The 22168-nt window shown below is 46.0% G+C and overlaps 2 protein-coding genes across 8 annotated transcripts in view; both read right to left on the bottom strand.

Moving 5' to 3' along the window:
• actn3b (actinin alpha 3b) overlaps positions 1-7990 on the bottom strand; it is a 36943-nt gene extending 28953 nt beyond the window's left edge. Inside the window, exon 1 of the mRNA XM_004570668.4 lies at positions 7588-7990. Within this exon, the coding sequence (XP_004570725.1) occupies positions 7588-7722 (135 nt within the window). The 5' untranslated portion in view covers positions 7723-7990. The remainder of the gene's footprint in view (positions 1-7587) is intronic.
• A 472-nt stretch (positions 7991-8462) lies between these two features.
• Positions 8463-21957, bottom strand: rbm14b (RNA binding motif protein 14b). Of its 7 annotated transcripts, none has more exons than XR_013096844.1 (6): positions 21740-21954; positions 19093-19203; positions 17289-17641; positions 15991-17038; positions 12993-15765; positions 8463-12534 (listed from the first exon to the last, which is right to left on the bottom strand). XR_013096844.1 is itself a non-coding variant. In XM_004570669.4 (5 exons), the coding sequence occupies exons 3-5, from the start codon at positions 17635-17637 to the stop codon at positions 15435-15437; spliced, it is 1728 nt and encodes a 575-aa protein (XP_004570726.1). In that variant the 5' UTR covers positions 17638-17641; positions 19093-19203; positions 21740-21954; the 3' UTR covers positions 8463-15434. The 7 variants fall into 7 exon arrangements, 4 of the variants coding, with proteins under 4 accessions (XP_004570726.1, XP_076737812.1, XP_004570727.1 ...); XR_013096845.1 differs by having other exon boundaries at positions 8463-11616; positions 12407-15765; XR_013096843.1 differs by having other exon boundaries at positions 8463-11677; positions 12407-15765.
• Between the last annotated feature and the right edge of the window lie 211 nt (positions 21958-22168).

Below are 22168 nucleotides of genomic sequence, written 5' to 3' on the forward strand. Positions count from 1 at the left end.
GTAAGTGGTTGCGGAGGATTTATGACAGTGCGCCTGCGACTGAGGATGGGGGGTGGTGGTGGTGGTGGTGGCGGGGGGTTGTTTCTAATTTCAGTAGGCAAGTTCTTTCTCTGTAATAAGAGGCAAAACTCTCCAGGCAGATCTGGGGTCAGCTAATTCCATCTCGACAGAAACCTCGACCGTGAAAAAAAAAAAAACGGTGTGTGAAACTGATCCGAGGCTGCCTCTAGTAGATGCGCCCCAGCTACAATTCTCAGCATTCATTTAGCCAAAAGAGCAAGTCACAGATGACCTTGTGATTTTGACTTCGGCCTCCATTAGAGAACCACAAAAAGGCTATTGAATCCTCGGGTCAGGCGATCCCACAACTCTGGTTTCATTTTGTTATTTGCGGGTTGTGAAGCTAAAGCCAGAATGAGCACACATGACGGCTGCTTCGTCATTCCTCAGTTTGCATCCATGTGGTGAGCTCAGACATAAGCAATCATTGGAGCAGGCCGATGATAAAAAGCCCACATCTGTTTCGGAAGGACACACGAGGGTAAAATTAGTCAAATAAAAATTACATTTTCTTGCCATTTAATTTTCTTTTCGGTATTTCTTTTAAATATGACCTGCTAGAACTCTTCTCGACATTAACCATTAATAAAGACAAAGGAGCTTGCAAAGAAAAGCGCCTGGACTTCTTTAAGTTGCTTGAAGACGTTTCACCTCTCATCCGAGAAGCTTCTTCAGTTCTAAGGTCAAATGGTGGAGAGTCCGTTTTGAGATCCCTTCCCAGACGCCTTAACGCCCACTCACATCCTGGGCCATCTGACCTCAGGAATTCGCATGATAAGGTGGGGCCAGGTTTCACAATGAACACACCCGAAACTCTGGCTGATTGGGACGCCCAGTTTCCCACCTTGTCTCAGGTGATTAGAGGATCATCAGGGGGTCCTTTTGTCCCTCTGTGGGGGGAAACTCCCACTAGGTTTATATCTGGGACTCTCCACCATTTGACCTTAGAACTGAAGAAGCTTCTCGGATGAGAGGTGAAACGTCTTCAAGCAACTTAAAGAAGTCCAGACGCTTTTCTTTGCAAGCTCCTTTGACTACGATGACCTGGATGACTGAGAACCTTCACAGACATTAATAAAGACGCCGTTTTAATAGGAACATCTGTAAGTCATTTTGCATGAATATAGAACCTGGAGGCTGCTGCTGTGCAACACTCGACCCATAAGCTCGTCTTAAAACCTTTAATAAAGTAAAATATATACATTTACAGCTGACTGTCAGTTAAGTAAATAACTCTGTTATTTTGCTTTGGTTTTTGGTATTTGAAACTGGAGCTGCCTCCACAGAATAGCATACAGCTTTTAAAGCCATTATAAAGCACATAATGATATCCCTGTGACCTCAGTCCTATCATGAGGCACAGACTCACCATCTCATCCTCTGCGGCCTATAAATATCCAGTGCATGCAGCAAGCACTCAGCCCTAACATTATGAGCTTAGCTCACTTTTTATAAAGACAGGTTCAGGTGTCTCATTCGTCTCATTACTACATGAAAACTCAATAGCATACACACTGCCTGGACCTGAGGTGACATTTTGCAGGTGTTTGGCCATCTGTCCTCTAGGTGTGTTTAGTTACCGAGGGGCACGGCGCTTGGCGGGCTTCTGTTGTCTTCTCTCATGCAGCATTTTCTCCGTTTTCAACACCAGGAATGAGCCTGAGGAGTACGAACAGCTGAAACTGGGAGGTGTGAAACTCAAACATACCTGCGTGCTGCTTTAGCTCAGTTTGATGCACAGAACTGCAAGGCAGCACCGCCGTGGTCACTCCGGCAGTTTTCATCTACCACTTTAAACCCTTTTATTCCATACAGGCTGTGATTAGATCAAGATGGCGGCTCTCACAGCTCATCAATCACCGTTTCTTCTTTTGACTCCGACGCTGCACCATGCTCGTATCATGTATCTGCTTTTACCGTTACAAGACTCTGCAACAACTTTCTGCCGTCAGACTGTTTCATTCCTTACAAGAACTCACAAATCATGCAGTGCATACAGTGTAACACCATGAAGAAGTAGCCCTCCACACACACACGCACACACACACATAAGAGATACAGTCCTCAGCCATTCCCACTGCCTCCTCGGGCTCCTGCGCCTGCACTAAAGCAGTTTATAGAAGCCTCCCTACATGGACACAACTTCTGGAATAGCAACTGCTATTTGATCTGACTGCGGGCTCTCTCACCTCTCCGCTTACGTTGAGCTCTCATACAGGTGCACAAAAACAGATACGGTATACATGGACACAATTTAAGAGTAAAACTGAAAAAGTTCTGCAAAGTTTGCAGGGCAATTCTCTTGTTTTAAGAAATGTCTTATTTAGTGATCAATACAGATACGACAAAGGGCTTTATTGTGATAAAGTGTTGTAGAAGCAGCAACTATGTTTCAGATGGCATCCCTGTCAATTTTTCTTTGGCTGCGAGCACCAAAACGTCTCCTCTGAGCTCCTAAATAAGTGCAAGCTCCACAGGTCTGGGAAATTAAAACACACTGCGATCACATTAGCGGTGTTACTGTTCCTTCACATGTCACATGACTGAGTGAATTATGGGAGGGGAACGTAAGATGCCTCTTCTCTCAGATGCATCTTGGGATTAGGTAGAGAAGCACAGGCGGTGAGCAGGGATGAGTAAAGGGGGCCTGATGAGCCAAATTACAAATCAGATCTGCAATAAAGATGCAAATTATTATAAAGTGGAGCAGATGAAGTCTCTAGAAAGACTCTCTGCTCCATTCTGTTACCTTTTTTCATCAACTCACTTGATGATATATGATGCAAATGCTTCGATGATGCTGTGATTGTTGAGTTTAACGATGAGCATCGAGGTAGCAGACAGCAGCCAGGCTGCTGAAGCATTGAAAAGTTGATAAGTAGCTTTTATGTGGAGCCGTGCTGCAGCATTGCTGACATTTAAGGCATAATTAATGTCGCTAATCTTTGGAGATTCATTTTTTAACATAAATGTCCGCATGATGCTTTTTCAAATCGTCGTCTCTGAGGAGGTCCACTGCTTTAGCGCCGTCTCCGAGCATCAAGTATGAGATATCAACGACCCGGTCTGCCTGCCACGCTGGTGATCCCTCGTTGAAATGTAATAAAATGAGATTAGACAAGAATAGACTGGATTATTCAGCCTGTTAAGACTCAGTGCTGCTGTAGAAAATGAAAATAAACAAACACTATGATATGATAGACTATGAGAGGCTTCCACTTAATAATAGAATTCTACTTTAAAACATGTCTAGAGGCTGTTGTTGCGTTTTTACAAAGGCCTCGATGTGCACGGGGGAACTGATTAAATTTAGCCCAAATTTTTTGCAGATTTCTCTTTTTCTAACATGTTGAGAGATTTAGTGTGTTTTCCAACAGGATTTGTGAAAAAGGTTTTTCTATATGATTGTTTCCCCTTTTCTAATTATGCTTCTGTTTGCAGAACAAGAACATGATGTGTTGTGTTGGAGTGGAGATGACACAGATACCTGCATTTTACTCCTGATTGGGCCTCATCACGCAGAACTTGTCCTCCCCCGATACTTCGTCGAACACCCATTCATTAGATCTCGATTAAAATAGTGTGTTAGTGTAATTCAATTCAATTGTATTACTGTAGCACTTGATCACAGCAGTTCCCTCAAGGGGCTTGATACTCTAAGGTAAAGACTCTACAATAATAGAGAAAACCCAACAATCAGAAGATGAGTGAGCACTTTGGCAACAGTGGGAAGGAAAAACTCCCTTTTAACAGGAAGAAACCTCCAGCAGAGCCAGGCTCAGGGAGGGGCGGGGCCATCTGCTGAGACTGGTTAGGGGTTGAGGGAAAATACTGAAAAGGGGAGAGAAAAAAAAAAATCACGGAGTCTTACCAGCTACTGATCGTAAAAAAATAGCAACTTAACTAGAAGACACAGCTCGACTTGGCACCACTCTTATCTGTGATTGGTTAATACTGAATGTTATAGTCGCCTAAGATATCGATCCGTCTTTAGTACGGCTGCACAGACAGTTCTGTGTGGGCACATGGAAGCTAGGCTAAAACTAGGTATCAGTTTAAGCCACCTCTCCTATATTACCAACAGTGTGTCAGTGCGGGGAAAAATAAATGATTATTATTCTTTTTAAATACTTTTCAACTTGCCCAGTCTAATTTCTTCTGTGTGTACGTATACTGAGCTTTTATTGCTAACAGGTCAGCTAAGCACACGGCTGCTGATAACCTCATGTAATGGATATTTTTAGATTACTGCTAACATGAGCGTCACCAGGCAGCTTTACTTAGTGAATTAGCAGCTGAACTCTTTAACAATGTGAAACAGAAGATGACTTAAGTCATAGCACTGAATCTTTATTCATTTATTTATTTTTTAGCATAATGATAGTTTCTACTTTCTAGTTAGCTCAGTGCTGCGTGCCAACAGAGGGATCTACTGCACAGGAGGACGAAAGCATCGCCTTTTCAAATAAAAAGCCATTCCATGTGTTCTTGTGAGCGCAGTCTTCTGCAGCCCTCTGCAGTGAGAGTAAATCTTTAAACAGATATTGATTGCGCCTACAGCAATCACTTCTTTTTGCAGATGCGGTGGAGCTGGACCTGTCAGCCTGTCATCTGTTTGAGGCAGACATCAATAAAGCTCCGAAAGCCCACGAAAAGAACTTCTGGCTCTAACCGGACCGGTTTCCTCCATCCACTTGGATCAGCCCTCCTTATTTCCAGGATTATAGTTGCTTTGAGGAGAGAAGCTCGCCAAGATAAGATGCAGCCAGATCTCATCACTCCGGCCTTTCATATCTCATATTTCCTTCCGACAGCTTTCCCCTAGATGCAATATCTAACACAATTTTTGCCAGCTCCTCTTAAATCAAATGCCTCGTCCAAATCAAGTCATGAATCACTTAGTTAGCAAAGAAGGAGCCATGCTCTATGATAAATATAAACCAGTGTCAGCATGTACAATTCAGACACACACCATTTCTAATGTGTGGTATCAGATTCGGCATCACTGTGTGTTGACAAACATTTTACTACTGCAGCAAGTGGTGAGCGGCTTTTTCCACTGAAATTTCAGGGACAGAGGAGACAACAGGTGCTTCGAGGCTTCCCTTTCATATTCTCGGCACTGCAGAATGAAGCGCCGGCTATATTTATGGGCTGATATCAGCTCCTTAAGCTAGATTTTACATGCCAAGGAGGGCAGTGGAGTACCATGACCGGCTCCCCGGGGAGGATGAGGGGTGAAGACTAAAGACTCGCTGGGCTGTAGAGGTTTATTCAAGGCCTGTTTTATGACCCCGAGCGTAAAAGGCTGGTGGTCCGCATGAGACAAAGTAAGAAAGGCAACATTTTTAATCAGTTTAAAAAAGGCACAATCACAAGAGATGTGCAAATATTCCAAAAATGGTGGCGAAGGAAGTTTTCAAAGAAAAGACACAGCGATAAAGAGAAAGTAAGCGGGGGAGGGGGGCAAGTTGGAGCCAAGCAAGTTAAGAAGTATTTTTAGGAAGACGTTTATTTGTGGGTCTGTGAAACCAACCCGGGGTGTATACTTAACAGCCTTGCCATCCATCTCTCTCTCTCCTCTCTGCTACCATCTGTTGAGGTCTCTCAGCCTGTCACTGCGCTTCAGCTCTGGGAGACATTTTTCATTGACGGAAGAATTCTGCAGATTCACTGCAGCTGATGCCGTAAAATGTGCCCGTTTCACTGATCTATACCCAGATTAGGTGCTGGTTACAGGTTAGATTAGGTTATGTCTTTGAGTACAGCAGGATATGGAAGCAAGCACGGTCCCTACACTTCAATAACTGTCAGAGATGGGAATAGAAGCATGCGATTCCTGAAATACTCAAAAAGAATATTAGACATATTTCACAAAGGTGATTTTTCTTTTTGCTCTCTTCAGCTCAGCTGAACACAAACAGCAGCTGGAAGTTATGTTGAACTTTTTGAAGGTTCTATTGCTGATTTAAACCTCATTTGTCCAAATGTGTCATCTTTAGAGTAAAGTCATGTGCCGTCTCTGCATTAGCTGAAGCCAAAGTCTCAGCTTTTACTTTTCTTGAGCCAAACTGTACAGCAACACAAGAAAACCTTTAAAAAAAAAAGTGAAACCTTATAACATTAACTGTATCACATTTTATGAGTTTCTTTTGACTATATTAAAACATGTCTTTGTTTAACAGGCTGTGAGCAATAAATTATACAAAAAAGCCAAATGTAGCTAAAAATGATACAACTTAACTCTCATATATGCACAATTATTTTTACTCTCTTTTTTCCAGATTCAATAAAAAAAAAAATCGAGCTTAAAATTTGCTGGTAATTATTTCTGGTTTTACAGGATTAACATCTTAACTGAATGTATCCTTGCTCCCTTTGCATTTCTGACATGCCAGCTAGGAAGAGAAGGCTAATGACTTTGAGTCAGGTGCGGCAAACAGCTGAAACTTCCTGTTTAATTTGAATATGTTTTAGTAGCTCTCTTTCATTATATGAAACAGAAATCTTCCTGATGGCTATTTCCAGCCCGGGCTTCCTGGTAGGTGAAGGCTGTGGTCATCCAACATGGCGACCAATTACAAACCCTTAGGATCAAAAATACCAAACATGAAAATCAGTTCAGTCTGTTCACTGAACTGAAACATCGCAGTGGGTCATTTGTGTGCAAGGTGAACACCTCAAAGACAAAAGTGTAGCTCATTAACCTTTGCCAGTGTTGTTTTTGTCCCAGTGTGCCGTGCCAGACATCACCTGTGTCACTTGACTTTTGCTCCAGCAGCTCATTAAACACACCTGTCATGCTCTTTCTCCATGCGACCTTAAAGGTTGGCCTAACCCCACCCCGCCCCAACTCTGTTCAGTATGGGTTTCAAAATAAGATTAAAGACATACTTTAAGAGTTGTTGCTTTACTTTTTAAGTCATAAAATGTAATATTCCTCAGTAACATAACAGGCTGTTTTAACAGGAAGTTGTGGTATAGATAATTAAAAAAGGCATACTTATATTGGTCTAATGTAACTTAACAAATGGTATAATTATTGTGAGTATTTTCCCTCTGCTTTTACGCCATCCTTTGCATCCTTATCTCCAGGTTGGCTTAATTTCCTTATATCCCTATAAACTCGCATGTACTTTAAAAGTTAAGTAAAAAACGCAGGCAAAGTAAGAAAACAAAAACCTCCGGGAGGTGGTAATATATTTAGACAGTCTGCAAGGCAATCAGGGGTAACTGAAAGACAACACTGAGAAAGTTCCACAGCCTAAAATATCTGCCCACACAGCTTCAAGCAGGACTGAAGTGCCAGGTGTGAGGCCAGCGAAAGCGCAGTTTCATATTAAACTTCACACAATTAGACCAACACCACTGACTCCCAAATTAAATTCAGTCTGCCTTGTTAACGTGTTAAAAGCATTTTTTTTAAAGCGCCGCTCACTGACTTGAATGCGAGCGAAGAGGTTCGATCTGTGCGTAATTACGCACGTCGGTACAAGCGCTACTCGAAACCGCTTTATCCAAACCTACCTTCCGCTGCTGCTTCTCCCAGGCGGGGTCCAGCAGCAGATCCCTGTCCCAGTCCTCCTCCTGGGTCATGTACGCGTCTTCATGTTGGATCGTGTAGGAGTTGGTGTATGTTATTTGGGTTTCGACAGCTGTCATGGTTCCGCCTCAGTCAGGACTTTACGCGTCCCCCTCAGCTTATTGGTAATAAAAAAAATAATCAGCAATAGAAACGACGAAGATGACGCCGTGAGGCCAAACAACCTCCTTGAGACTTAGAGGTCTCGCTTTCGCGGGGGGAGAGAGAGAGTTAGGGGCTGCAGAGACCAGACTCCACTGGTGCGAGGTGCCTGTGCGGAGGTGGTGCTCCCACTACCAGAAGACCCTGCTGGCCGGTGCTCCTTTCCTGGTCAAAAGTGGCACACGTGACCGCACCCCAATAAGTATGGGAACCGACAGCGTGGGTATCAGGTTCTGGGCCTAAAAAGGTGTGAAAGGCGGGGTGGTCTCCCGCGGGTAGGGATGAGGGGGCTCGTGAGTGGTGTGGAAGTATGTCAATAACGCCTCCTTTCAGCAGAGAGGTTTTTATGGCCTGTGCAATGCACCTGTTGCTGTTAATGATCCTCAATGGCAAAGCCAGGCCTCTGTGCTTTCAGCCCCCACATGAGTCAATAAAATTAAGACACCCATTTCTGAGATTTTGACAACTTTTCCCCTCTGGCTCCAGCTCAATCTAACCCCAGGCAAAGCAGCTCCTCCCTGCACTGCTCTCACTGGCAGCAGCTCACGCCATCTTATTCCTCACTCTAAAATTAGGCTGCAGGTAAAATGCATAGTTCCTGCTGTCCTAAACTACACAGCAAAGGATCAAGCACCAAATAACAACAAACTCAGGCAAATTATATGAGAAACAAAAAGATTTATTCATGATTTTTGTTCATGCAGACTGAAAAAAAATACCTCAACATCTTAAGAAATACAGACCAAAAGGCATAAATATATGCACACACAACCATACAGTATAATTGTCTTCATATCAGGATTTGTCATTCACAGTAAACATGTTGACGCAAATGTTTGATCCGACATTCACGGTGTGAAAATCCCCTCATCGTTCAGCGTTGTGCTGGATTCGATTTCTTTGAAAGAGGAGCAGATCCCGATTGCTCTCCTCTTGAGATGACACACTATTCTGTCACCCCTGACGTCTTTGGAAACTAGAACGATTAATATTGTAATTAACTGAGGCGTTTCGTTTAACTACACTAAGCTTGGTCCATTAACCTACTTGAAGAAGCTTAGCTACTGCGCGACTATTTGTAGTTACAATTAGGTTTGTGACTGAGCAGCCGCTGAGACGAGGGAACTGAAATGGCTAAACATAATGCCACCGTGGGACTGCTGACAATGAAATGGTCCGTGGAGAGGGAGAAAAAAAAAGATGGGCTTGGCCTCAGGTGGCCTGTAATCATATAAGGGCAGAAGGGTGGACAAAATAACATGAACGCCTTTCACTCTAATGCCAGCCAACACACTATTACTGCAGTTATGAGGGGAAAAAAACCTTATAAATGATCAATAAATGCAGTGATTTTTGTATTGAGCTGCACTGCATCCTGCTGGCATTCACATGCTGTCTGCCCCCCTCTATACGAGGTAACGTGTGAGATAAGACACTCCTGACGCTTTTATCTGAAGAGAGGATAAGCATCATTAGAAGTGTGATTCTGTGATTCACATCTGTGCTAGATGACCTAGAAAAGTCTCGTTAATGAAACCTGCTTCAACTAAAAAAGGCATCACGGTCTACAGTGTGATGGCTGGGCTCAAACCTAAGCCGGAGTGGGTTCTGTTCCCGATGTACATCTCTGCCGGTGTCTGCTGTACCCTGTGGGATCCCATCAAAAAAACAACACAATACACAAATATATATCTATATAAATGTGTGTGTGTGTGTGTGTGTGTGCAGAGTATCTCAGTTCTTCAGCTGTCCAAACCACAGAAGGCAGGGGGAGTTTGGGTGAGGAAATGGAAGTAGAGAGGAGGCTGCAGCTCTGTCTGTGAATTCAGAGCAAGAGGGTGCGCGGGGGGGTCGGGGTGTTTAAGAGATGCGTGGCTGCATTCACCCAAGCACGGGAAGCCTAGACTCACAAGCACCAGAAGAAGCCTTTTTAGTGAGGAGCCGGCAGAGTTGGAGGGGAGGGGTGAGGTGGCTGGAGGGGGAAAAAAAACTGGAGCACGGTGTGCCCTGATCATGGAGGCTGAGGAGGGGTTTCATCAGCTGCACTGCTTAAAGGACCAGTGTGTAGGATTTACTCGTGGAAACAGAATACAGTACTCAGTTCAATTTTATCGATATAGCGCCAAATCACAACAGCAGTCGCCTCAAGGTGCTTTAGATTGGAAGGTAACACCCTACATTAACAGAGAGGACCCCAACGATCAGACGACCCTCTTTGAGCAAGCACTTTGGCGACAGTGGGAAGGAAAAAACTCCCTTTTAACAGGAAGAAACCTCCAGACGGACCATGCTCAGGGAGGGGGCAATCGCCTGTGACTATATTACATACAGTATTACATGCAGTACTCATAGTTGTGTTTGTTTTCACTAGTGTAAAGAGCCCTTCACGTTTTCTCTAATCTGTGCTACGCTGAGGTCTGCAGACTCACAACTTCACGCTGTGGTTGCGTGCTGTTGCCATGGCAGCCTGGTTGTAAATGTGTGCAGCATTTAGTGACACAGGCTACCCTCGTTTTTGTGCTTTCGTTGGTCCTTTGTAGTAAAGTGAAACCGAGTGACTGAAAGCAATGAAAATGGACACAGTTGTTCCTCTTTGTGGTGAACTGCACTATTGCTCCCTTTCCTGTTCGAGCCAGCTTTTCGGCCAATCAGCATTCAGGATATCAGGATATGTGCTTTTTGGTCTTTCACCACATCTACACATGGCCTCTGCATCTGTCAAATACCCACAATCCTTCCTTCTAGGCAAATGTGCACTAATGTAGGACTATGGATCCTGCACTACACGTCCAGTCCTCGAACGCCACTAAGTCCTACACAGCGGTCCTTTGGAGAGAAATAAAACTGGCCTCTATGTGCCTCTAAATGCATCCACACATGATGAACTCATCATTTGTGTTTTTAAAAAAAACTTAATGTGTCTGTGAATGCAAAAAAAAAAATCTGTTTTTTTTGCACTTTGTATCCAAGCAACAGAGACATCAGATTCTAGGGCTCGTTATTATTAGCACAGACACTGTGTGCGACAACGTTCTCTTTTGATAAGGTTCTGGCCAGTGACTCTATTATGGGATGCTCCAAGATCAGAAAGGTGAGGTTAGAAAGTAGCATTGGGCCAAAGGATCCTTCCACTACCAACTCACCTTATCAGTAAGTCATCTACTCAATCCTCCCCACCTCCTTTTAGTTTGTTAGGCGGACAGAAAGGCAGCGCCACGCTTGTCTCGACTCCGTCTCGCAGCGGTCGGAGCAAATGTGAGACAAACTCATCTGACATACAGCGAGTGTGTGCGGGACTGTGTGTGTGCATCAATAGTCTTAACAGGTAAGAATGTAGACGAGGCGTGGCTGTTAAACAACAAAACAGAGCTTCTGTGAGTCAAACCGGTGTGACGTCTCATTATTTAATAGCCACACCTCATACAAGTCACTCATAGCACATATCCAGCCGGTCCAGCTGACACTAGGATTAGAGAAACAGAGCTGCCGTACCAGAAAAGTCCTACAGGAGTCCCGAGATTGGTGAGAATCTACAGGTCAGACTGGCCTCATTAGCCGATCTTATAGGACGTTTCTGATTGGCACACAGGCTGTGAGGGACCCAAGGCAAACCCCCTGTTGGTTTATCTCGTTTTGTCATGGTGCTAAGGTCTTATGGGAGTTACGATTCCTTCCACAGCTGTGTGGCGCAAACCCATCATTCAACAGTTTCAGCAAAGCGGCTCGTCCAACACTGAAGTCTCTCTGTGTCGTGTTACTGAGTCCGGCGGCGGGCCACCACACATACACTGTCCGTTGGCACGCCCAGGCCACTACGGTAACAAAAGGAGGGTGGGTGGGTAGTTTGGGTTTAGGTGGGTGGTTCTGGGAAGTCTGAGTCCGAGCCAGAGCCACAAACCCAGATCCAAGGTGGTGGTGGTGGCGACGGCGGTGGCGGCGGGAGTAGGGGGGGAAGAAAAAAAAAAAAGCGCTGTGTATTTGTGTGTGAACGGCGGAAAGGAGAGGCGCACAGGAGGGCGGGGTTAAGGAGGAGGAGGTATGAGAGAGGGAAGGGGGAAGAAGGAGGGAACCGGGGCGGGCAGGGAAGGGGCAAGGGCGGCGAATACGGCGGTGGCGAGGGCAGGGGGGAGGGTGTGTGGGGTGGGGGTGTCAAGCCTCACCAATCAATGAAATACCGCCCACAGAAAAATAGACAAACAAAAAAAGAAGCTGTTTTCTCTTTAACACACACACACACAGACACACACCAGCAGGACAGAGAGGGCGCGCCAGTCGCCTCCTAAAGCTGATTGCAAGACTTGACTGAGACCTGTGCAGGGGTCCTAACCCCACCCAAACCCTGCCCACCAAACCCACAGAGGAGAAGCCCAAGGCTGTAGCCGCGGCACCGCCACTGCAGCAGAGGAGGAGTTACGGACTGGGGGAGGTGGGGGAGGAAGGTGGCGATGGCAGTGTGGAGAGGAGGGAGGTGGGGAAGGAGTGTTTGTTCAAGGCACAGTCAAAGGAGGGGGCGGCAGGTTGGGAGAGGGGAAGTCAGTGCTCTTTAGGATTTCTTTCCTGCTGTTGTTGCGTTTTGTTTTTTTGTAAACTTTTTTTATTTACCTTGGTGGTGAAGAGAGAGAGAGAACGAGTTCCCGCTGCGTTGGCGTCGCGCTAAAAGTCGTCCCCATGGCTCACGCCGCCACGCTCACGCACGGCTGCACCCCGGCCGTTCCAGGCGGCACGGTGACCTATTTCAGTTGAGATAGTTAGTCAAGAGCTGGACTGACGTGGGGCTTGTTTGTTTGTTTGTTTGTGCGGCAGAGTTACAGATTATCACACATGCAGGTCTGAGAGCAGAGAGGACACAGAGACACACGGAGAGGGAGAATTTGGTACAGCAGGGGAGATACCAGACCAGACCAGACACACACCCATCAAACCCCCCCGCCCAAGGAAACAGGACTGCTCCACAGATCAAAATGCACCCAGGCCATTCTATCTGTGTGCCTCTCCCCAGCTCTCACTGTGCCAAAACATCATTTCTACAAGAAAAATCCTTTTTTTAACTTTTAATGTTACAGAGCCAGAACGAATCGCTGAAATGCATGTTCTCAAATGCAAATGAACCCCAAAACCCTTTGGTTGAGTTGGTTTGCACTGAGTTTGAGAGGCTGGAGAGAGGAAAGGAGCACCAACCTGCACTTACCCCGACCAAAGAGAGCAAAGCTGGGCCAGCATCTACACCTGTCTCCCCCTTGGGTCCCCAGTCAAATGGGTCTGGTGGTCATTTTACACAAGAGAAACAGATAGTGGGAGAAGAACAACATAAACAAGAAGAAGAAGAAGAAGGGGAAATGTCCAAACCCTTTGCTTTCTTTTACCACATTAGTGTCAGCCAAAACATTCTTTATTATAATAAGGTTTATAGTAATACATATTCTCAATAAAAAGCATGCTGATTTTTTTTTTGAATGATTTTTTTTTTTAAACTTTTGACTTTTTATATTTTTCTTAAAAAGAAGGCAAAAAAAAAAAATGAAAATACTTCTCTAAAAAATACGATCTCAAACATGGCAAACAAGACATTTCGCAAACCACATAGTTCTACAAAGGATGCAACTGGTATGTGTTCTGTATATACGACACAGAGAGAGATTACACCGTGAGATGCAAAGAAGTCGCTCAACCGCTAAAAAACAAAAAGAAAGAAAGAAAGAAAAAAAAAACACAGGGGGAGAGAGAGGAGGGGAGGAGGAGGGGGGAACGGGAGGGCAGTAAAGGGGCGTGTGCAGCAGACCGCCGTCACATAGCAGTTGCAAAATACTTTGAAAGTGGCTGTTTTAATGAAACGCAGAGCTACGCGGGTGGGATTTGCCACTCGTCAAAGTCCAGTTCTACAAGCCCTAACAGATATATTAAAACAGACACTTTTGCTCTTTTCCCTTTTTTGCAATCGCAATCTAAAGCTGGTCTGGTATTCGGAGGGTCAAAGAAGCACGTGGACGACGCTGCCCCACCTCTCACTTCATTGGTGCTATCACTGTCGTTTCTGCTTTAACCAGCAGTTAGTAAAGTAACGAACCCGTGAAGGCTCGGTTTGTGGCTTTTTCTTTTAAGAGCTGTGAAACAAATCCCAGAGAAAGCTTCGCTCGCTCTCCAAGCCTTCTGGATACTAAAGCTCTGGAGGTCGGGCTCCCCCCGCCCTCCTTGAAATGATTAAAAAATAATGTCAAAAGCACTTAAAAATGGGAGGTCCCTCCACTTAATGCACTTCACTCGAGGCTTTATAGGCACATGATTGAGCCTGTCACATACCATCGTGGTTTCCAACAGGATGCGATTAAAAGATCCTTTTGTAAACTGCTCCCTCAGTAGTAACACATTGATTTTTTTCTCCCTCCTTTCACCACCGTTTACAGTTCATCACATCCCAGGCTGACTTACGTCACAGGTAAACAACAAAAAACACATTTACACTATTTTTAAAAAAGGCCTCTGAAAATGATGGACTCCATACGGAACATCTACAAAAAAAAGTCACTGTCGGTAATATCTGGCTCCTCCCCCTCTAAACTGCTGACCCTGTCCCTTTACAAGGAGCGGGAACTGCCGACAATATAAGAGAACACAATAGAAAAGAATAGACATTGAAATTTGCTGTAAGAGGTAGGCAGCTGTAATTACAAAGAGCGAGAGAGGGAGAGGTGAAGCAGTGTCTTTCATTGCTGCAGTTAGAGTAAGGGTGGAGCGGGAGGGGAGGAGGGGGGGTTCAGAAAAAAAAAAAGGGAGTCAAAGGGGAGATCCAAACATACATTACAGTACGTTTATGTGTGCTTTACTCTTTTTTTTCTCTCCTTTCCTTTTCGGCAAAGTTTTATTTTCTTTTTTTGCTGCTGCGTTTGTGCGCTGCAAGGTCAGCAAGCCCTCACCTCTCACTCGCTCACACGCGTCACAGCCCACGTCACATTCAAGACAAAACGTCCCTCGAAAAAAAACCCCAAACAAACCAAAAAACAAAGAAGACTCAACCTTGGTTCGGCCGGACGCGACGCAGCGCAGCCGTCACGCGCGAGAGCGTCGCCCTGACTTTCCATCTGGTTACGTTGCAAATTGAAACTCTTCAACATAAGGCAAAAAAGGTTTCAAATTAGCTGCCCTAACTGATCATCTAGGCCTAAGGAGGATGGCTGATGTCGTCAATCGAAGGTCTCGGCCTTAGAAAATCATAACTGGGTTTGCGGAAATAAAGGCATATATGAAACGGCCGAGCGGGTCGGCCTAATACTGGCACACGTGTGAGACTGGCACGATAAAAAAGTAAAACTGAGAAGCACAAAGAATGCCCGCGCGACAGATGAAAGCCTCCCTTTCGGTGGCTGCACTGTGTGTGCGTGCAAACTGAACCAAGGCTGGCGTATCAAGTTTCTCCTAAAGCAGGTTAATAAACCAAGGAGTCCCCAGTTTAATACCACACACTTAGAGCCCCCAGACACACACACACACCCACACACACACACACACGTACATACAGCTGCTGTAAGGTGGTCAAGTTTGGGGTTGGAAGAGGAGATTGGGGCGGGTGAGGGAGGGTGAAGGGTGGGAGGGGTTCAGGGCAAAGAGGGAGGGGCGGGCAGAGAGTTGTGTGCGACTATCGGAAGGGGGGCTCAGGCGTGTGAAGGGAGAGTTCGGGGCGGCGGAGGATGGCCTCCTTGCGCGTGGGCGGCGGCAACGGCGGCTCATACACCCTGGGCGCAGCCATGGCGGCTGCCACTGCCGCAGCGGCGGGGACCACTGGCCTGAGCGCGTCCAGCGTGGTGACGGGCTGGGCTTGCATCGCGGGGACAGCCTGAACTGCTTGGACCGCTTGCATGGCCTGCATTCCCGGCATGCCAGGGATGGCGGTCACTGCGCTCGGTGATGCGTAGGCATACTGGAACTGTGGGTACTGCTGGAGCTGCTGGTAGTACTCCGCGTAGTACCTAAGACGGGGGAGGACAGAGATGGTTAGGTTAAGGACAAATTTAGTTGAAGAGAAAATAGTTTGCAGTGAACAGTGAACCACGAGCTAAAACCACAAGAACAACATCAGATTTGTAAAGGTGAGGGGGCACCTTGATTTTTTAGAAAACATGAAAGTTAACGATCTCTGTCATTATTTCACATCTGCTGCTTAGCAGGAAACAGAATCAAAGATTATATCCTACCTGGCCATGGGGTCTTCTGCGGCTTCCACTGCCTCTTCAGCTGCTCGACCAGCTGGCGTGGGGAGCAGGGGTCGGCGTGGCTTGGCCCTCTGGTACATAAATGGCTTCATCACAGGGTCCGGAAGCAGAGGTGCCGACCTTCGCAGTGGACTGCGATCCCTCTCTCCGGACTTTGCCACAGCTGCTGCTGTGGCGGCAGCTGCCGTCTGCTGCTCAGCCACAACCTGCTGGCCCTGGGCGAAGTAATGCGCCTGCCTGGCAGCCTCAAAGATAGCCGTAGTCGGGTCCGCTGCTCCCATGGCGCTTAACTGAGCGTAGGCTGGTGCGGCGGCGCTGTAAATCGCAGGCGCTACAGAGTAGGCAGGATTAATGGCGGCTGCCGCTGTTGGCATTTCTATCCCAGGAGCCGCGGCCAGATAGACGGGGTGGTTGGCCATTGTCGGGGTGTAAACCGGAGTTGTGTAGGCAGCGGCAGCGGCGGCAGCAGCAGCGGCGGCTGCTGGGGACGCAGCCACCTGACCGTAAATATTAGGTGTCATGGAGCTGTATACCTGCGTGGCCCCTGACGTGAGAGCGGCCTGATTGGCCACCGTTCCGTAAAGCTGATTGGCAACGTTGGCACCGTACACCTGGCTGGCAAGGGCACCATAAACAGCTGGATTTACCGGGTTCCCATCTGTGCGTGTCCCGGTGGTAATCCCTGTGAGAGCAGCATAAGTGGGATCAAAGGTGGAGGTGTTGTAGACTGAATTGTGCACGCTTTGCTGGACCTGCAGCGGTAGGCCGGCGGCCGCAGCGGCGGCAGCAGCCAAGACCGCTGCCTGACTCTGGTACTGCTCCAGAGAAGGTTTCCCCACAGGGCATTCTCCAGCATAGTGGCCCTGCTTCCCACAGTTCACACACGGGATCTTCCCCGTCGGCGCCTGCTTGCTGGGCTGGACCTTGGAGAGCTCTACGGACAGGGGCCGGCCCTTGAAGGAGGTGCCGTGCAGGGCTTCGATGGCCTGTAGCGCATCTTCCTTGTTTTCCATGTGAACAAAAGCATAGCCTGTGGAAAAGCAATGGCTGGATGTGATTCAGTGCACTGATAATAATAAGGATCACATTTGCTTACTAGGAAAATGAACTGTGCCAAAGGAAAGTGCACAACTTTACAATCGGGGCATTAGCTTTAACTTTGAACTTTGCACTCTGCAGTCTTTTTCAGGCGCTCCCAGCAATTCAGCAGCTGTAATTAAACCATAAAACAGAATCTAAACTTTAACTTCACTTCAACTGTGAGTAGAGACCTGGCTTACCTTTGACTTTGTCACATTCGAGGACTTTCCCGAACGTCTGGAACAGCTGCTGGAGGTCTTCTGTGGTGCACATGCCGCTCAGATTACCCACAAACACCTTGGTGGAGTGCAGCGGCCTCCCCCTCGATTCCTCCACCACCAAATTCCGACCACGAAACTCCCGTCCATTGAGCTCCCGGATGGCCCGCTCCGCAGCACCCTCCCCCTGCAGATGCACAAAGGCGAACTGCCGCAGCACGCTGCAGCTGACCACCTGACCGTAGGGTTCGAAGATGGCCGACAGCTCTTCCTGCGTGGTGTCCAATGCCAGGTTACCCACGAAGAGCTTCACTGTGTGGCTCTTGTCCATGGCGCTGTGGAGAAACAGAGGGAGCATCGCTTTGACTGTTTGTTTAGAGATAAGTGAAAGGATTAGCAACACAGTATGACTATCAGCTGCCCCAGACGTGACAGTTACTGAGTGAGCATGAAGACACACCTTTGGCTCAGCGTTAGTCTGACAAGGAGAAGACTACAGGGGTGAAAAGCAGACACAGTGTATGAGCATCAAAAGCTTGGAAATGTCATTATCTCAAGCCTAAAGCTTTTATTTATTTTTAGACGACTAAAAAAAAAAATCACAGATGAAAGAAGCGATCAATTTTTAGCTTAAAGAGTAAAAGAGAAAAACCCAGAAACTTGCTATTTGGAGAAAACGTTAAACGCACCCATATATACACACACTCTTGATAAAGAACCTTTATGCATGAATGAGGAGGCAGATTAACATTCAAATTCCTCAAATTGAATACCACACTGACCACAGATTTGCCTCAGAGTTGCCCGCTGAGGTCAGATAAAGTCATATTATGTAAAAACAGAGCAGTGGAGATCGTGCTAGCGAATAACCGCTAAACATTTACAATAAATGCCACAGAGATCACAGAGTTCGCTTAAGGATACGTCGCTCTCACTCGCGAGAAGCAGGCTGTGACTACCCATGCAGCTATGAGTCACCCTCATACAGAGGAGACACAGGCGAAAGGAGCATTTTGCACCAACAACTTCAAGGAGCAGTGCTGCTCCTAAACTCACGACGCATTTATAGTGACTTTCATGAATCCGGGTGCTTTAAAGAGAACCTATCACAGTTTTCCTCATTTTTCTGTCACACATACACCGTTATAACACCGAATGTTCATATTAATTGTGGTGAAAGTTTCTTGTAATGAGGTCCACATATGTAGAAATAATCCCTGTGAGATAAATCAGGCTTAAAAGCTCAGTTTGATACAGTGTTGTCGATTCCTGGTTCTGTGTGATCTCACTAGAGGAAATATGCCTAATATGGTCATCTCAGGCACAAATATGGATGTAGCGTTCAACTTTCTGATAAGTAGCTAAGTCAAAGTGCCTCAAACATGCATTCATATTAATAGCCAGCAGGGGGCGACGTCTGTGGTTTCTGGTTGCGTAGGCCTCTATTGGAAAATGGTCTTCTGCTTCCTCGCTTTGTGACCTCGGTAAACACCCTGCTGATGACTAAGACCTCGACTATACTCCACTGTGGACTCGCTCACCATTTGATGATGACGTTTATGTGGAGCGGACCTGAATGGACCCTAGCGGACTGACGGGGAAAGCATAATCCCGGCCCTAAGATGCATCCACACCAGAAGCAATGTGGTGATCATGGAGCACATAAAGTGAAAGAGGACAGCTGGTGACTTCAGCATCTTTTCTCAACTTCCAGGCGACTGTCAGTGTGAGCACAGGATAGTGTTGATTACCATATGACCTGTCAGTATGCATATTAGTGGGTTACCTAGGCAACCGGATCCTGGAACGTTTGCAAGTGATGAGCCGTCAGTTTGTAAGTGACACGAGAGGAACAAATCGCTTCCAGTGGACCCAGCGTCTCTTGTTTTAGGTCATGCTGCAAAGAAAATAAGTGAATTTTGTAAGATGACTAGATAGATGGATATTTTACTTAATGATTAATTATCTGAGTAAATAAACCTTTGATTTTGGCTACATTTAAGATGTATTTTACCCATATTAATGCTTCGTGTTTTCGGCAGCATTAAGAATAATAATAAAAGTAGTATAATCTACAATAAACAGGACAGGGGCTCATATTGAATATTTACAAAGTTTTATATGGAATACGATAAAATAATACAAAATTATGTTAAAGAAAAATGAGACTGACACAGTGAAAAACAGATCTTTAGCAAACAGTAATGCAAAATTTGGTGATTCTGAGAGTCAGAAAGGAGGATTACCCCGCGTACGCTCTTTGGATAATGACTTCTCAATCATTAGACATCAGACAGCGAGATTGTGTCCACAGTTTCAGAGTCAGTTTAAAGACACAATTACTGAACGGGGTGGAAAAAGCATGTTAGCGCAATCCCCAAATAGTACTTGTAAGTGTGGTAAGTTTTGCGTGTGGTTTACAAAAGCTGTTCCGTTTTCCAAGCACAAGCGCAATCAGTTCATTTCAATGTTAAACACAAAAAATAGGGCAAGCTTTGTCCTCCGTTAAATCTTAAATTAGCAGTAAACTGTGTGTCACAAACAGTAAACCAGTTTGCACACTTGATTTATATATTTTCCTCCCTATATTTTGCACCTTCAGAAAGGAACTCCGAGCATACATATCCAACATGGTCAGTCTGAGAAGTCTCAGAGTTCCTCCACCTCGTCCTCCATGTCCACTTACACACAATCTTGTCACTGGGCTCTTTTCTAAATACACACAGTACTTCCTTCTATGCCAGAAACCACTTTGTGCTGTAACACATTACTAAATCCGACCCGAAGATGACACACCTCTGTATATGAGCACAGAAGCTCCGCTCATCTTTGGTTTAAATTTAGTTTTGTTTATATAGCGACAAATCACTGCAGCAGCCGCCTCAAGGTGCTTTGTATTGTAATTTTAAGACCCCATAACTATCTAGAGAAAAGCTTAACAATCATTTTGAGCAAGCACTTGGCAACAGTGGGAAGGAAAAACTCCCTTTTAACAGGAAGAAACCTCCAGCAGAACCAGGCTCGGGGAGGGGCAGCCATCTGTGACAAAGACATGCTGTGGAAGAGAGCTTGACATCGTTCCAGTGAGGTGTATAAACACACAGTGATTCAAAAAGGTGACTGAAGAAGAACAACTCAGTGCATCATGGGAGTCCCCCAACAGCCTACACCTATTGCAGCATAAATAAGGGAGGTGTCAGGGTCACCTGGTCCAGCCCTAACTATATGCTTTAGCAAAAAGGAAAGTTTTAAGCCTAATCTGAAAAGTAGAGATAGTGTCTGTCTCCTGAATCCAAACTGGAAGCTGGTTCCACAGAAGAGGGGCCTGAAAACTGAAGGCTCTGCCTCCCATTCTACTTTTAAATACTCTAGGAACAACAAGTAGGCCTGCAGAGCGAGAGCGAATTGCCCTAATAAGGTTATATGGTACTACAAGGTTATTAAGATAAGATGGGGACTGAATATCCAAGACCTTGTATGTGAGGAGCAGGATTTTGAATTGTTTCTGCATTTAACAGGAAGCTTCTGTTTGCGAGGGGCAGCCAATCAGAAGACAGTTTGGCTGCACCAGGAATTTCTTCAGTTGTAAATAACGTGAACAGGGCCCAAGAATAAAAATATGGAGCAAGAAGCGAGCATAGTAGGGATCTCCTTCACTTCAGCCTGTACATGTTTTACAGGACAACCCACCTCCCCACCCCAACACCACACAACTGGGTTTCTAGTTTTTTTGGTTTGAGTTTACCGAATACACCATCAGCACCACCACCAGCACCACCACAGATACCCGCTCTCCATACTGGGTGAACCCCGCTCACATACAGTATGGCTGCTGCACTAACACTGGGTTCAAGTGAAGCATAAACCAGAGGTGGTGGTGGGGGAAAGCTGCTTTGTGATGACGCAGCACGGCGCTGAGTCGACATATTTCCCACAGCTCGCTTTATTTACCAGCTCACAAATACCCAAAAGACACGAGACGAGTTGGTCGGACAGGCTGTCAGTGTTTTTGTGAATGGAGACACGAGAGAGAGAGGGAGAGAGAGCGAGATGCTTGTTTGGTTCCGCTCGGCGATTCAAAGCAAAGCCAAACAAAGTCCCGACAGCCAAACAGCCACGGACACGCATTAAACACACTTACTTTCACTTCCTATTGCGAGGCGTCGATGATCAATACTAATACCTGATACAACGGTATGACTCTCGGTGGCAGATCGATACAATGTAACAACACATTTTTTCTCCCTCCCCTTCTTCCTCCCGCACAGGAATGAACACAGTGAAACGGCGAGGCGATCTAAAGCTCTCCGTCCCTACAACAGCGCCGAAACCAGCAGCCCCCTCACAGCTTTTAGACGGCGGGCTTTAACGAGCTCCCACATGAGAATAAGGGTGCAGAAAAGGCGATTAAATAAAAGGATCTACCATCTTACCTAAGCGGTGCCGTGTTTCAAAATGGTAGCGCCTGCTTCCGTTTGAACGTCGGGCATACTGCTGGAGAGGCTGCAGAGGGGGAGGGCTGCTGCTGCTGCTGCTGCACCGGGAGGATGCTGAATCCTCACAAAAGAAGAGCCACCAAAATGACTCAAGCACACACAGAGACTCGCATGAGCCTTTGTGTTTTACAGATGAACAAAGCCCCCAAACAACAAGCGAGGGGGGCTCAATTAATGATGGCACGTTTACATCCAAGTGCAGGATTATTGTTTATGTGCGATCCTAATATCGATAGTATCGATATCAACGCCGGTATTGGTAATGGATCGATATTGGCACGATGAGATCGATATTTTTACGTATTATTTGTTGAGTATGTAGCCCACAGAATTGTGTTATGTATTTATTTATTTATTATTAGATAG

Source organism: Maylandia zebra, linkage group LG3, assembly GCF_041146795.1.
Source record: "Maylandia zebra isolate NMK-2024a linkage group LG3, Mzebra_GT3a, whole genome shotgun sequence".
In the NCBI taxonomy this organism is placed as follows: Eukaryota; Metazoa; Chordata; class Actinopteri; order Cichliformes; family Cichlidae; genus Maylandia; species Maylandia zebra.

What these genes read in the sequence shown, in the direction of transcription:
- rbm14b (XM_004570671.6), bottom strand. Translation starts at nt 17,637, where the DNA reads ATGGACAAGAGCCACACAGTGAAGCTCTTCGTGGGTAACCTGGCATTG. An exon ending in CGAATGTGACAAAGTCAAAG is followed by an intron (nt 17,039 to 17,288) that starts GTAAGCCAGGTC and finishes GCTTTTCCACAG; the next exon opens with GCTATGCTTTTGTTCACATG. An exon ending in GCAGAAGACCCCATGGCCAG is followed by an intron (nt 15,766 to 15,990) that starts GTAGGATATAAT and finishes CCCCCGTCTTAG; the next exon opens with GTACTACGCGGAGTACTACC.